Genomic DNA, 16,710 nt, shown 5'->3' with positions numbered 1-16,710 from the left:
AATGGGGAAAAGACAGTCTCTTCAATAAATGGTGTTGGGAAAACTGGACAGCTACATGCAAAAGAATGAAATTGGACTACTTTCATACACCATGTCCAGAAATAAATTCAAAATGGATTAAAGACTTGAATGTAAGACCTGAAACCATAAAACACCTAGAAGAAAACATAGGCAGTCAGCTCTTTGATATCAGTCTTAGCAATATTTTTTTGGACCAGTCTCCTCAAGCAAGGGCAACAAAAGCAAAAATAAACAAATAGGAGTACATCCTACTAAAAAGCTTTTGCACAGCGAAGGAAACCATCGACAAAACAAAAAGGCAACCTACCCAATGGGAGAAGATATTTGCAAATCACATATCCAATAAGGGGTTAATATCCAAAATATTTAGGAACTTACACAAATTAATATCAAAAAAACAAACAACCCAATGAAAAAATGGGCAGAGGACTTGAACAGACATTTTCCAAAGAATACATACAGATGGCCAACAGGCACATGAAAAGATGCTCAACATCACTAATCATCAGGGAAATGCAAGTGAAAACCACAATGAGATATCATCTCACACCTGTCAGAATGGCTATCATCAAAAAGACAAAAAATAACAAGAGTTGGTGAGGATGTGGAGAAAAGGAACCCTCATACACTGTTGGTGAGAATGTAAACTGGTGCAGTCACTATGGAAAACAGTATGGCTGTTCCTCAAAAAATTAAAAATAGAGCTACCATATGATACAGCAATTCCACTTCTGAGTATTTATTCAAAGAAAACAAAAAAAACACTAATTTGAAGAGATGTATGCACCTCTATGTTCAGTGCAGCATTATTCACAATAACAACCTAAGTCCATCAATAGATAAATGGATAAAGAATATGTGATAGATATATCGGAATATTACTCAGCCACAAAAAAGAACAAAATGTTACCATTTGCAACAACATGGATGGACCTAGAGGGTATTATGCTAAGTGAAATAGCCAGACATAGAAAGACAAATACCATATGATTTCACTTATGTAGAATCTAAAAAACAAAACAAAATGAAAAACAAAATAAAACAGAAACAGACTCACAGATCCAGGAAACAAACTGGTGGTTACCAGAGGGGGGAAGCGTTGGGTGTGGGTGAAATATGCGAAGGGGATTAAGAAGTAGCAACTTCCAGTTATAAAATTAATGAGTCATGGGGATGTAAGGTACAGCCTAGGGAATATAGTCAATATTGTAATAACTTTTTATGGTGACAGATGGTAACTAGACTTATGGTGATCATTTCGTAATATACATGTATATAAATATCTAATCACTATGATGTAAACCTGAAACTAATAGGATATTATGCGTCAATTATACTTCAATAAAAAGTCTTGTAAACTCTCGATACTGTTCTATTTTTAACGTGGATATGTGGTTTCGTTTTATGATTATTATTTATAACTTACATGTGTTGAAACATTCTTTTGTATAATTGTTTTAATTTTTAAAAGCACAAGTATTTTCTCCATTTATTTCAGAAGAGACCATTTTCCCAAAGTTCAACCCAGAACCAGAAGCAGACGCAGTGATCAAATATGGTCCCCTCACTCTCTAACCCCTAGTGGATAAATCCTATCCCATAGGCACTGAATTTCCACGTGTGACTTAGCCCCGCTTCCCAGCTATTTTGCCAAGAATATGTCATACTTCATGAGTATTACTTAGCACCGCTAAAAAATCTTCAGTTATAATGGTTGATGTAAAAATATTAAGGCTTCAAATTTAGATAGCAAGTGAGCAGAGAGGAGACACTGCAATGGAATAATTATTCATAATTTACATTTGAAAAGCCGAGGCTCAGGAAAATAATTTGCACAAATTTATGGAGTAACAGCTCTGCTAGAAATAAAACAGAATCCCGGATTCCCCTGCCACTGCTACAAATTAGTGCAGAAGAGGAATTAACTCCTGTTTTTTGAGCAACAACCCACTGGTGATTATCAGGAATATCATCTTTTAGGATAACAGGGCTAATATCTTGCCAGGTGTTCTGCAAGAGCAAAATACTACCAACATCAGAAAACGCTGGTATTTCCAGTAAGTTCACTTTCTGAGGACCCAAGTGTATCTGCTGTTTAGTGGAATGTCAATGTACAAGTTTATATTTCTTCGCAGATGAGTAAGAGACACAAGGAAGCCAAAATCTAATTGGCTCGCACACAGCTTTTCAATCACAACACACATTACTGAAACACAGGACTGTGGCATTTCACACTCCGTCTAACTTCTCATTTGCAGACCCCTGCCATTTAGCTACATAAGGTGGAGGCTCAGAGAAAGGGTCACTCTGTGGTGGAAAGCAGACTTGGAGCTGCTTATTGTATTTTGAAAAGTTAAACTTTCAAAAACTGTTTGGACATTCAGAAAACTTTAAAATTTCCCCCAAAAGCAAACCTTTACTAATAATGACACTAGTCATTAGTCAAACTCACTAGTCAAAACTCAAGCCTTAAGCTATAAACATGACTCCTTATTTGGAACTAACAATCCACATGCCAAGACAACCCCACAAATAATTCTTCAAAAGCCATGAGACAGTGCCAAAATGCAAGGTAGGGATAGAAAACTTTCACCAAGATAAGGGGAAAGGCGTTGCAGATATGGGTAACGTGACAGCCCTTCCAAAAAATACCCTAAAACGGGAGGAAAAGATAGGAAGCACACTGAGTGGACAGCTCCTGTGCACAAGGTGGGATCCAGAGAAACCGCTGCTTCGAAGCTGAACTGAAGCCCTGAAGTGGCACCATTATTTACAGCAAACTTCTCTTCTTAAAAAGAAGAAGAAGAAAAAAGAAACTAGGAAATCACAGAGTTCCCCTTCTTTAAAGTTTTGATTGATCAATACTGGGGAGGTTCCAAAGTCACTTTACACCCCCTCATCAAAATGAAGACAAAGGATCTTGGTGACCGATGAAAACCACAGCCGCAATGCTGGGAATGTATTCCCCTGCGCCCTGAGGGCGTCGGGCAGGAAACCTGAGCATCGCTCCGTCCAGGCCCGCACAGGCGGTACGATCGGGGGTGGTGGGCACGGGCTCGGTGCTTCTCAGGACAACAGCAGGCTCTCAGGTCACTGCTCACAGCCTGAAAGCAGACCCCTGCCCTCTCGCATTCACATCTGAAGCTGCAGGTCCTCCAAATCACGCTCACTGTTCACAGAGCTACGTCTCACAAATGTGGGGACAAACCGTGCAACTGTTAAGTATTTACACGGTGGTTTTCTTGATGGCCATGACTCATCTTTTCTTTCTCGAAACGCGAGACCTTCCAGGAGCCCCTAGTCTTGGCAGAGCCCCTACCATGGGCGATGAACCTGCCCAGGCGGGTGAGATGCGAAGGAAGCGTCGAGAACGACCCGCTCCCACTCCCCGCAGCCGCGGATTAGCGCAGCGGAGTCTTGGCGCGCCCTCCCCGGAGGAGGTGATGCTGAGGGTACCGCCGGCGTCCGGGCCTTTCGGCTAAGGATGGACCGCTGCGGGCCACAAGCGAGCCAGAAGCCGCAGGACCCGCCAGAAGCAGCCGTGCAGCCCAGCCCAGCCCTCGCCCAAAGCCCGGGCTCCAAAGAAGGAAGCTCGCCCCCCGGCGCCGACCTTCCCGGGGGGGCGGGGGCCGCAGGCTGCCCGCGTCCGGTCTGCGCCCCCGCCGCGCCCGCGCCCCGCCGCCCGCGCCCGCACCTGCGCCGCCGCCCCGGGCCCCCGCCGCCGCCCGCAGCCCCGGGAGCACGTCCTTCCGGAGGTCGAAGTCGGCCGCCAGACGCAGCGCCATGGCCCGGGCACGGCCGGCGGGGCTGCAGGGCTGCGGGGCCCCTCCCGGCCTCCGCGCGCCGCCCCGCCGGCCCTGCGCCCGCCCCTCCGCCTCCCCGCCTCCCCGCCTCCGCGCCTCCGCGCCTCCGCTTTCGGTTCCGCGCGTCCGGGCGGCGGGGCCGGAGCGCCGCCTCCTCCTCCCGGCGCGAGCCGCGGGCTGGGCGCGCAGGGCTGGCGGGCAGGGGACCCAGGCCCCGAACCCTCAACCTGCGCCCTTGCGGGGGCGATTTGTCTGTTTTAAGGGCCGTGGAGGAGATGTGGCCAGACCGCTGGTTTCCAAACTCTGCTGCGCATTAGGTGTGGGCGCTGGGCATCTTTTTTTAATCCCCAGGTGATCCACTGTGCAGCAAAATTTGGATCCGCTTGGCTAGAGAGGGGTATTACTGGCTGGATCCCCCGACATGGCTCAGGTTCATCGCAGGGGCAGAAGTGGGTGGCGTCTCGGGGCTATACCGCCTACCTTCACGGTGGTGTTTTATTGGGAATGTTGAGGTAGTAAGCAGAGGGAGCGTGTGAAGAAGACTCTAGTTTGAGATACTGGAGACGCTGGAAAGGGTTGATCAGCTTCCCACAAACAGGTCCTCTGCCTGTTTCCGGTTCCCTACCCTGGCTTCAACAAAGCTGAATTGTTTAGGATTCCTTCTGTGATTGGGCTTTAAAAAGCGCGCTCGCTCTTCCAGGGGCACCTGCCATCTCAGGCCCCTGCTCAACCCCATCCCTGCAAATAAATGCAGCGTTTTCTTAATCTCGCCGCTCAGTTTTCTTTTCATTCCCGCGAGGGCACCATCAGTAAGCTCAGTGGTTGTTGTGCCTTTGGCACTGCCGGTTCCCGTCCATCCGGAACACCAACGCCAGATTACTGCTCTCCCTAAAACCAAGCTGTCCTCACTACCCTATGCAGAAGACCCTGAGTGAGAGCTGGAGACCCCCCGGATAAAGCGTCTGCACTTTACCGCATCCTTCCAGCCTTTCTACCTAGAACTTCAGCTCCAGGTTGACCTGACTTCCTCTGATTCCACTCTCCTTCCTCCGAAAAAAGTCACCAGGCCCTTCCGACCTGGATCCACAGACCTTCTCAGAGCTGCAGCCTACGGCGACCTTCCCAGCCCTGAACTCCTGGAGCTGTATTGCTGGCACGCCTCATTTGACAGTCGCAGACTGCCTTGAGACGTGAATATTGAGTCTGGAGTCTTGGCACACGCCCCTGCCTCTTCCTAGGGGCTAACAGAGCGCCTGGAAGGGGCTCAGCCCTTACCAAAGAATAAGTCGATACAGTAATGGATGAAAGAAGGCTTTCTCGTGTGTTTCCCTAAGTTAGGCTCTGAAAACTACCTGCCTGGGGTCATCAGGGACACTCTCTTTCGAAGCAGACTCCCGCGCTCTCCTCGGCCTGGGCCCAGAAAAGTGCATTTCAACCAGAGCCTCGGGGATTCTTAGCTTGCTAAGGTTTGAACACCACTCTGCAGAAAGGTAAAGGAAACTCGTGGCTGCCCTACAGACATCTTTCTCCAGTTGAGGCAGTGAAGCCTTTCAAGGGGAACTCCACACCTCACCACCACCGCTGGAAAATGTTCCTGCCTGTCAAGTGTCTGAAGCTTCAACAGAAATGCTTAATGAGGCTGCTGGTATTGCTAGTGCATGAAACGGAGGCCGCGGGGGGCGCGGAGAGCTGCCACCACGACTGTTTCCTATCGGACCAAGCTGGCTGCCCTTTGTCATGCAGAAACATCTTCACTTGCCTATTTTAAAAATTCAGTAAGTTTCCAGGGCTTTTTTTTCCCCACAGTTAACCTCTATTTCTGCCAAGCACGACTGATTTTTATAGTCCTCAGCAAGCACTGATCACATAAAAATTCTCTTCAAAATAAACATAAGTAAAAAGGAACAGAAGGTGAGAAATAATAACCAGGATCAGAGAAAGATGTGGCCCAAACCATGCGGGTAGTATATGAATGAGTTTCAGTGATGATGGATTTTCCTTCAACTCCAGAAAACAGAACAAGAGACTCTATCCTCTTTATTTAAAAAGCTGCTTCATTGATAGAATGGGTTAACTTGATTGCGGTAATAATTTCACAGTGTGTGTGTGTATCAAATCAGCAAGTTGTACACTTTACATATATACGATTTTATTTATCAATTACACCTCAATAAAGCTGGAAAAAAGAAAAGCCGCCTCGTAGAGTCATTGAGCACTAGAACTGGCTTTTGGACGGAGTAGAAATATTTCTGCTTCTTGGGGATTTTAAGAATAAACCATCATCGTCCTTAAAATCAGAGCATAGTGTAGAGTTGGAGACTTAAAGGTCTTATAATCAAGGCTTTTATTTTATAGATGAGGATGCTGAGGCTCAAAAAAGTGAAATGAGAGTCCAGCCTTAGGTAGCAAAGCTAGTTAATGACAAAGTCACGACTCAGAACGCAAGGCCCCTGCTATTGGTGTTTGTGCTGATTATGTCCAGTGAACTGAGTTAGAGGACTCAAATTACCTGACAGCCTGGGGATTTCTCGTTATCCGAATACCACTCCCTGCCTGGGGTGGAATTCTGGGCCCACGGTGAGAAACCACAGAGCTGGGATCATATGGTTTCCTCAAAATCGCCTGGGTTCTTTGTAATTTCATCATGAGTTTTAGTTGAAGGAAACTAAAGGACTTGGAAATGTGGGTTGAGTGAATCATTTGTAAATGAAAATAGTTTATTTAAAAGGGATGTTAAACGGAAAAGTTTTACTCCACTCTCCTGACCAAGAAAGAGCTTCTGGAAGTGGGAAATTCTATAAGTGGATTTTGAAGGAGTTAGAAAGTGGCCTATTTAACGAATCTAATCCCAAAGTCTAAAACTGCCAGGTGTCTGAGGAAAGGACTAAAGATCCTGGGTTTGAAATTTGCATTCAGTGGAACAATAAATGTGCTAAAAGAACACTTTTATTAATAAACTCATGTGTGTTGAAATTAAGTAGAAGTGAATCAACTAAAAACCAAACCTCCCATTTTGGAGGCTAATCCTTTAAAAGTACAGCTGGGAACTTTTTTATGAAAATTAGTAGAGGTTACCAGAAAACCCATCAGAATCTAAATGGTACCTCAGGAAGTTCCTCTGCACTTTCCAGGAAATAATCACTTATTTTAAGGTTTGTAACTAAGATGCTAAAGCACTGACCATGAGGTGGCTTCTTATGTAGATATTGAGAATGCTGCCTCTACATAGTAATTTATTTTTAGTAGAAATATTTAATGTGTTTTTTTAACTAAATATTTAATGTGGTGGTCATTACAACTCCCCCAAATCCATTTCCCCATCAGGTGGTAATATTTCCTCTTGCCAGTGACCCATTTGGGAGTGGGCATGGGCATCAGTCACAAACAGGTTCACCAGAAGTTAATGAAAACCTGATTCACAGTGAATCAAACACACTGGTTTTCTTTTCTCATATATCTGGAGGTGGGAAGGCCCACGCTTGGGTAAAGCCCAGAGAACTACAGGGAAAGGGAGCCCTGGCACATCATCCTTGGCCTCAGCCCTACCTCTGGCCTTTCGATAGCAGAGATAACAAACTTCCCTATTGTTTAAACAAGGTTGAGTCCAATTTATATTTTACTGGTAGCCAAGGGTCTCAATTCTAAGGGGCTATCATTTCAAAATTTTGGTAACTTCCACCAGTGCTATGATCATAAGAGGTTTTGAACACTTACTAGGACTTATTGATCTAGATTTCTGTATTGTTCTTATTAACAATAAAGGGATGTTAAGGGAGTAGGGTTGTAGGGAGAAAAGCCCAGATAAGCAAAAAGAGTTAGTTCCAGAGCCCTGAAGCTCAACCTCTGCATCAGATCACAGTTGAAACTCATTCTATCAGCAGATTTTTCAATTACATGAACCAATAAATTTCCTTTATTACATAAGTCAGTTTGAAATGGATTTTCAGATACTTCTGCTAAAAACACCCCAACTCAGGGATTCTCACACTTTAATGAGCATGTGAATCATCTGCGGACCTGTTGAACTGTAGATTCTGGTTCAGCAGGCTGGGCTACGCTTCACAAGCCTCCTAGGCGATGCTGATGCTGCTGGTCCACAGATGACACTTTGAACAGCAAAGTCTGCTACTGAACGCAAGGATCTTTCCACCTGTGTATTGCTACCTTTCACCCCAGAGAGGGCCAGGTGGGGAAGGCCTGGATGGGCTAGCTGTGCAGATCCCCCAGAGCTGAAGGGCTGGTCTGGAGAGAAGTCTAGAATGGGGGTGAGTACTGATTCCATAAGTTAGAACTAGGCCATGGGCCACAAGCTCCTGTAGCAGACCACAGAAATCAGGAACTGAAGGGAGGAGATTTTAGGAAACGGAAAAGGATCCTAGCCCAGGACTTCTAGAAAGCAGAGCCTGGGCAAAGATTGAAGTGCTGACACTTCACAGGAGAGATGCAAACACAAGGCAAGGAAGAGGTGAAGCAAGGCGCTGAGTCTGAATCGGCATATTAGCAAGATCCCTGGGTGACTCATGTGAACGTTAAGGTTTGAGAAGCACCATTCCAGCTACCATGTGCTTTAAATAAGAGTTGTTTTCCTTCTTTCTCTGTTTCTTTGTGACTGAGTTACTGAGTTTCAAGCCTGTGTTGATTTGGTGCAGAGCAGAGAACTCACTCCAAGATGCAGGAGGCAAGGGGATGGAGGTACGAGAGGCCTCTGAAAGACACCTGCTCTGTCCACATCACAGCACAGTGATCCTAATAAAATAAATGGGCATCCTAAATCAAGGAGACCTTCTTTATCAAAGTTCAAACTTTTACTTAATGGGACTCCAGTAATGGTATAAGAGATGTACACAATAGGAGATGGAAAAAGATATGGCCTCTCTAAAGAATTTTAAAAAATATCCAAGATGTTCAAGGTGGATCAACCATATGTCCCTAAGTCACCAATCCCAAATTCTGTTATGATAAGGATGTTTTTCAGTCATTTCTTAGTATCTTAAATTCTAGCCTAAAAATGAAAACGAAGCACATTGACATCCTACACATTTTCTTCATGTAAGAAAGGACTCCTACTTGGATATGTTTAAAAATAGACAAAAGATATAGTTCTATTTCTTACCAGTTACAAATGGAATTCCAAAGACTGTCTCAACTGTTAACCACAGTTATCTCTGGGAAATATAACTGAAGTTTTTTTTTTAAATCTTAGGCACATGTTAATTTTTTAATTTTAAAAACTAGCTTTGATATTTAAAAGATTTATCTTCCCTCTGATTTTGGTAATAAAATTATTGTTCACACTTTAAGAGATCATCTTCCTGACAACCTGTGCCAACTTTTGTCCTGTGTAGTCTCGAAGACGCTGAATGCTAAGGGACATCATATAGTACTTTTATATGTTTGCTCAGAGAGCTGACACTGTGTTTAGCAGCGATTGATAGAGTAACTGTTGAAATGTTTGCTTACATTTATGATGTTAGGGTCAAGAGCTCTCTCCCTGCAATTTATGGAAAAGAAGACTGACATGGTTCTTTTAAGGAAATGTTCTGAAGAATGACAGCCCTAGCATTTGGAGAAAGACAAAGGATTGACATTTGACAAGATAGCCTAGACAACAGTTTGAATCCATTTTAAAGGAATTGTCCCTGACTGAATCAGAGAATAGGGAATTTGGGTGAAACAGTCGGAAAGGGCGCTAACATTTCTGACAGCAAGAACGCTTCCCCAAGTTCCTTTTAAAGTTTAGCTGGTGAGTAAATATTAACTGGGTGGAATTACTGTATCTCAAATAGGAAGAACAAAGGAATGTACAAAATGTGAAAAGATCATCTGAAAAATATATGATCATGTGACATTTGGTTTGCCACTTGTAATACGTGAATTTTGGTATTATTATAATGACCAGGAAAAAAAAAAGTTGTTATATTCTATCCCAGTCAGAAAGCACTCCGTTTCTAAGTGGCATCTTAGATTCTTCTCTTCTTATTTCAACGATCTCATTTTAATAGAAACTTAATCTGCTTACTTGTGATTTATTTAAACATCAATATTGTTCTTTCCCCTTCCTTCTTCTCCTTCCTCCTTTTTGCCTCTTATTCCCTTCCCTTCCCCCTTCATTCCCTTTCCTTTCTGTTCCTAAACAATTCCATCCTAAAACCGTCAGGTGGAGCGAGGGAAGGTAAGCATCTGCACAGTGGGGGTTGAGGTCAGGATGTTGGCCAAAATTTGAACTTCAGAGCCCAAGCAGGGTGAAGAGCGTGTTCATGGGGAACGGGCGTGTCACCCAGCATGAGGTGTCTGAATCCAATCAGGGTGATTTGGGCATCCTGGTAGGTAGGTAGGTGGGCGGTGGTCGTCCAGCATGGGGTATCCGATTTCAAGTGGCTCGTGGAGGGTATCGTACAGGGTGGGAATGGCAGCTGAGATGGGAGATTGGCCACTTACATGGGGATTCATCAGTTCAGTAGATGTATTAAGAATAACGTGAGCCATGCTTCTCACTAGCAGGCAAGAGTGTCACAAGAAAAGAGGAAAAAGCTAAAATAAACTCTGTAGTGTTGAATTGGAACGGGAGGTATTGGTGTAAGCTTAGAGTTTTCATTAGATAGAGAGACGATCACGATGATAGATGGGTAGAAATGCAGATGTAAACGTGTCTAGCTGTGTATGCATATACGTATATATCCCCTAGTTCAGTCCACTGAAAGCCTGGGAGCAGCCAGACCTCTGGTATCAATTACCACGCCTAGCACAAGGGAAGAACAAGATGGGCCTGAAACATCTCGTAGCGCCAGAAAGCAAGAACGTGCTCCGAGTATGATGGGGACACATCAGAAGGACACAGGGGCCACTGAGAAGGGGCTCCCGATAGGCCAAATCTGGGACAATTTAAGCATCAGAACAAACAACTACGATACAGGACTATGAACTGTTAAAAGATGAACTGAGGCATATTAAAATTTTAAGAGTTTCTTTGAACACAAATCCATTCAAAATCAAGGAGCACCAACCCAGAAGCGGCTAGAAGCGCTCCACTGGCGAAAAATGTTTACAGAGGAAAAGCAGAAGCAAAGTAAGGAAATGGTTGATTGGCTGTGGCCTAAAGCCTGGTTGGCTGTTCGTCATGGGTTGTCGTTAGGATTCGATTTCACAACCTTGAGGCATCTACAGGCTCAGAGTTTGGTTTGCTTACACAGGCTGCCATGGCATCAGGGTAATGACCTCAGGCTAATGGCCTCCTTGTTTGATTAATTTAACAAACCTATTAAATAAGACAAAAAACCATAGGGATATATAAACATAAAACATATATAAAAAGTTTGATGGGAAACAGGGCATCTAGATTTCCAGGGACTTCCCCAGAGAATCCTTATTAGGCTGGGGTACATTACCTAAGCCAAGGGATCAAAGCACACAACATCAGTAATGGGACAAAGGGACATTACAGGGTACAATCACTTCCAAAAATGATAACCTTAATCTAACCATGAGGAAACATAAGACAACCCCAAATGAAGGATATTCTACGAAACAAGTGGACTGTTGTCTTTGAAAGTGTCAAGGTCATAAAAGCCACTGAAAGGCTGAGGAATTGTTCCCCACAGAAGGAGACCAAAGACACATGACAGCTAAGCGCTCCACATGATCAGGACCTGGATAATTTTGCTATAAAATTCATTATTGGGTCAACCGAATAAGTGTGAATGGGTCTGAGGACTTGGCAGGAGTGAACTCTCAAAATTAATTTCCTGATTTTGATTGTTGTACTGTGGTTTTACGTAGGAGAACATTCTTGTTTGTAGAAAATACACACTAAAGTATTTGGGGATCATGGGACATTAGATCAGCAATTACTTCCAAATGGTTCAGAAAAAAATGTTATTTGTGTAGTATTCCCAACTTTTCTGTAAACTGGTGATTGTTTCAAGATGAAAAATATTTTTTAAAACATAAGTGTTATCAGAAAAATTGATGTTTCAGAAGACTCATAAAGTTTTTTTCCTCCATAAAAGGAACTATTATCTTCTCCTGTGTTAAGAGCAAACTTTAAATAGTGACATGGGCGCGTTTTGATTTAAAACACTGAATTATCAGAAAAGGCAAAGGCATTTAAAGAAATACAAAAAAACGTTACTGAACTTAGCATTGTGCTCTATGAAGTGAATTCCCCAAAAGTGGCTCAAAATAAGCCATAGTCAAATAAAAAGAAAAGCATGATGGAAAATTATATTTTCACCTCTTAAGTGACTATCTTTTTTCCTTAATAGGAATCTTCCATTAACTGGCCACAGGAAAAAAAAAAAGTTACTAAAATTAAGCTTTTTTTTCAGAGCAAGCATATGACTTTGTTTCATAGGGAAATTGATGGTAAGGAATAAATAATATCTATTACAGAAACATTTTCATGAAAAAAGGCACACACCGACGTCATGAAATTCTTTGTAAATTTCCTGAACAGCACTTAGCCATTTAAAAAGAAATATATAACAGATATTTGTGTGTGTAGCAGATTTTTAATGTCCAAATGCCATGTGTTCTGTACGCGGATTTTTTTTTTTTTCTTTCAGATTTCTAAACACAGTGGAAGCCATGAGAGAGAATATCTGAAGCAATTCATTAAAATCTTGGCAGCGGGGCCCACAGCTCTGCTCCCTCTGAAAGCTGCCTTCACTGAAGCTGAAGCGTTCCCAGCAGCTCCCTCCACAGAAGACCTATTGTCAGCACCTCTGGAGGGGCAGTCCCTGGAGAAGCTGCGTCAGTCAATCAAGGGTCTTGAATAAATGAAAACGACATAAATAAATCACTAAAGGGGTGGGCTAGGGTGCCCTTTTGAATGCCCCTAGGAAAATAAATTTGATTAAAATGAAATATTTTACTGTACGATGTAACGCTCCAATTCAGAGGATTCTGGGGTCCCTCCAGTGAGTGTCAGTTGTGGAGGAAAGGGGAATGACGGGCTGTCCTTCAGCTGTTGAATCAGACGAACCTCTTTTCTTGGACAAGATTTTACATTGAGAAGGCGTTGTAGGTGATGGAAAATGAAAGATGTTTCTCCTTGCTAAGACCGGTGCGTTTGCTGCCTTTCGCACCTGTTGGCGGTTCTGAATTTTGTTTCTGCTGCTCTCCCTCCACTTGGCTGTGGTTTAATTAGGGCTGGGAATTTCCTGATTCCAGGGCTCTGGGGAGCCTTTTCACTCCCTCCAGTTTCCTCCCAGTGGCCCTATCTCTTTGGTGTCTTTGTTCTCAGCACAAAACAGTCCCTGCGAGCACTGATCAAGGGTCCATGAATACACACTGACTCATTAGCCACTTAAAGATCATCTCCGTTAAGCAGCTTCTTTTTAAATTTTGGTGGTGGTTTACTTTCTATTTATCTTACCATGAATCATAATATACAAAAGGAATATGATTTGACCTGAGATATTACCAAAAAAAATCCATAGCATAGAAAATATTTTTGAAAAAGATTTTACTGTGCCAAAAAAAAAAGTAAACCTCTGCACCTTTTGGGGGGCGGGGATGCTAAATAATAAATAATAAATAAATAATAATAAATAATAAAGACTACTTCAGAGAAATAGAAACTAGCCCAGTACATTCAAGAGGACCCAAGCAGTTACTCATCAAAATGAATATGCTTCAGTCTCTTAGAACCCCTGTTGTTTTCTGAAAATAATTTGTGGACGTATTGAGATTTGTAGGTGATTTTTTAAAATTTTATGGAGGGTTCCATTAATGTTCCCCCTCATGTTCATTTAATTTTTTTGAAATGCATTTAATTTGTATTCATTCTCAAAAATCCAAACTTTTCCCAGATTTGGAGCCTACCTCCGCCGTTGCAAAATTTTTCTTTAAAAAGACGATCTGTATCTATCTCCTTTTAGTCAAGACTGGCCTCTGGCTCTGTTGTGAGAGAGACTGTGGAGACAAATCAGAGTCAATAGGAAAGAGCTCTCTCTCTCTCCTGCAGGATGCCATCAGGAATCAGAACGCCATCAGAATGCTTAGTAATAAGGGCAGCCCGAACCCTGTAATGTGTCACCTTTCCTTCCGGGCGTCCAGCCTTCCAAATGTCTATCTAATCTGTGTCCACCCCTGGGAGCAGAGAGCTCGCTCCCCGTCTGGGTGTTCTCTGATAGGATCAAAACCTCATTGCTTGAGAAAAAGCCTGTTATCTGTACCAGGTTGGCCAAACGCTCCGGCAAGTCCCGAGAGGGTAAAGAATTTCAGGTATTAAAAACCAAAAGAACTAGCAAAGCAATAGGGTGATGTCCTCAGTCCTTGACTGAGAGTGGAGAAGCTTGAATTCTTGTCACAGCTGCCTTCCTGTGACCTTGGGCAAGACTCTGTGACCTTGGGCAAGTCACACAAACTTTCTGGACTTGGTTTTCTTGTTTGAAAATAAAAGAATTCAGACTGTCATCCCTGAAAGTCTCTTTTAGTTATAAACAGTTCCACGATTCTGAACTATACCAGCAATAAGATAATCCAAGAAAGACAACCATTCACCAACCCCTGTCACCAAGGTCCTACGAGGAGACAGGCTCACGAGAAAAAGTGCCACTCTAGTCACCAAGGAAACACTCAACTTTTAACAGTGAAAGACACCCTTTAGAGCAGGATAAGACATATTCTACAAAGCACCCCAGGAAAATGGAATTGTGGATTATGGAATATGAGGGAGTTTTAAAAAACAGCAATTCACTTCTACTTCCCAATTTCCCCTCAAAAAGCTGACTGGAGGTTTACCCACAGACCACTGGATAAATGCCTGAGAGTTCTTTCAGGGGCGTTAAATCCTTCTATCTAATCTAAGATTCAAGCAATGTTGCTAATTTTTGCTTTAAAATACCTTAGCCAAGGTTTCTTTCGGTGTTAGAAAAATGCTAAAACTCCTTGCATTTTGATTATATGGAGCCTAGGTAAATGGAGCCTTCTGTCCTCTGTCCTTTCAGTGTGTGCAGCTGAATAATCCTCTCATAAAAACAATTAATACTGGAATAAATAAAGACCCCAAGGTCTCAGGTGGCTGGGTCCACTCAATTTCTGCTTTCTCTTTCATATATTTACATATTAATATTAAGCCACAGGTGAAAACTAAGGCCTACTCTCTCCCCGTCTCTGTGATGTGGCAAAGATCAAACTTCCTAAGTGAAGGTTTCTTGCAGGAATATCGACTCCAAGTAGGGTTAGTCCCCAGTCTGACGGCTAAGACTGCGTGAGGAAGACTGGAATGCTCTGCCGGCCTCAGGAAGCGGCCACGCTCTCCGGCACTCTCCACCAAGGATGGGGCTGGGGCTGTGGCTTCCTCCTGGCAGCCGGGGCGCCAACAGCTGAAATTGGAACACGCCTCATAGTCACGTCCTGTTTCAGTGAGAGACAAGTTCTGCTTCCAGGAAATGCTCCTTGTCTGGGGAGAGGGAGAACGGAGGGCGCTCAGATACCCAATAGCTACGGTGAGCTACGGTCAGCAACTCGCCCCTGGGAATCAGAATCTTCAGGTTAATGGGGGACAGAGGGGACTGGCCTGGGGCATGCTCTCTCTGAGCCATCTCTAGCTCATAACTCACCTTCACTTCTTCACCTCTCTCCATGCTCACCGGAGAGCATGTGGGACGCACGGAGGTCAAGAGGAAAAGGGGAAAAGAGTTGTGGGAGGGGGTAGTAGAGACAAGAGATGGTAATGATAGGGACCCAATCCTTTTCAGGATTCTGCCCCTTTTCTCTTCAACTTGGGCCCTCCTCCACCTCCATAAACCAATGTAATGAGAGCAATAGAGAAAAGCTTTGTTTTCAGGACACACGGTATTAACCACAAGTTGGAATGTCTCCCACTTGAGCATTTTATCTGGAATGAGATCTGAATCCCAGGGGACTAATTCCCCTCCCGAATTACAAGTCCTGAGCTCTCTTAGACTTAGGAGCAGCCCCCTAAGAAGTCAGAAGGATGAGCTCTGTGCTCTTTGTGTCTAGCCACGACCCATACTGCCCAAAGGATGCCCAGCCCAGGCCCCATCTTGCTATGACCCTGTGAAATTCCAGTTCCAAGAGGCTCCTCTAATACTTACGGGAATCTCCTGGGCTTGTTGAAACACAGATGGCTGGATTCCGCCCCCGGAGTTTCTGATTGGCATTTCTAACAGAAGTACTCAGCCACTGCTGATGCTGCTGGTCTGGGGAACCACCCCTGAGCACCAGCATTCCAGCACAGAGAGGGCATTAACACACATTGGTTGTTTACTTTCATAACAGGAGGGCGAGATGAGTGCTGTGGAACAGAAGAAAACACAGATCGTTTGATTCTGGACTTCCGAGTCTACATATACTTGTTGTACTTTTTCTCACTCTGTTTCCCATATTGTTGATGCAACTTTAGCACCGTTAATGAAATTTGAGCAATTTTCAGGAAACAACTGCAGCTTTCCTTCTTGAAAGACATTGCAAGTTTAATAATAGGTAAAATGATTTTTACCTATGTAGATTTTTACCTATACAGAAGAAACTAGTGTTTCCTATATGTCTCTGATAGCCTTGCCTCTTACAAAATTGACAGTTGACATTACAGATTTACGTCAATTTACTTTTGATTTTCTTTCAAATCTTTAGGAAAACATTAATTAAAAAGGTCCAGGTGATTTGCCAAGATTTACAGGGAAACTTAAAAAAAAAATGTTTCTGACCTGAAGAAAGTTTTTCTGACTCAAGTGATCACTTTTGATCTTGAGCCAGAAAAATGTTAGAGCCTGCCTGGTGCAGGACGGGATCGTGCTTACTTCATGTCATCTCTTTAGCTCATCTCCTGTAGCGTCAAGCCTGAACACAGGGGAGTTAAAAGAAAATGGATTATTTAAAACCTACATTTGTGGCTAATAATCCATTCTCCAACTTCCTC

General features: G+C 43.5%; 1 protein-coding gene and 1 long non-coding RNA gene across 12 annotated transcripts in view; both read right to left on the bottom strand.

The window, feature by feature from the left end:
- Window positions 1-3,894, bottom strand: part of GSAP (gamma-secretase activating protein) — a 79,641-nt gene extending 75,747 nt beyond the window's left edge. For 5 of the 9 annotated variants that reach the window (XR_011438075.1, XR_011438074.1, XM_023638830.2 and 2 more), the window contains exon 1: window positions 3,716-3,894. Coding sequence is in view for 6 of the 9 variants with exons in the window: in XM_023638830.2 (XP_023494598.2) it covers window positions 3,716-3,806 (91 nt within the window). In the remaining 3 variants the exon portion in view is untranslated. The remainder of the gene's footprint in view (window positions 1-3,715) is intronic. The other 4 variants (XM_023638826.2, XM_023638825.2, XM_023638827.2 and 1 more) reach the window with 4 other exon arrangements.
- An 8,417-nt stretch (window positions 3,895-12,311) lies between these two features.
- LOC138923868 (uncharacterized) overlaps window positions 12,312-16,710 on the bottom strand; it is a 90,274-nt gene continuing 85,875 nt past the window's right edge. The window contains exons 3-5 of one of the 3 annotated variants that reach the window (XR_011438084.1): window positions 15,887-16,086; window positions 13,647-15,228; window positions 12,312-12,589 (exon numbers count right to left, since the gene is read on the bottom strand). This is a non-coding gene — a long non-coding RNA (uncharacterized lncRNA). Of the gene's footprint in view, window positions 12,590-13,584; window positions 15,229-15,886; window positions 16,087-16,710 lie in introns of those variants that run through there. The other 2 variants (XR_011438082.1, XR_011438083.1) reach the window with 2 other exon arrangements.

Source organism: Equus caballus, chromosome 4, assembly GCF_041296265.1.
Source record: "Equus caballus isolate H_3958 breed thoroughbred chromosome 4, TB-T2T, whole genome shotgun sequence".
Lineage (NCBI taxonomy): Eukaryota > Metazoa > Chordata > Mammalia > Perissodactyla > Equidae > Equus > Equus caballus.
Note: the sequence above shows the minus strand (reverse complement) of the source record. Positions and strands in the feature narration are given on the sequence as shown.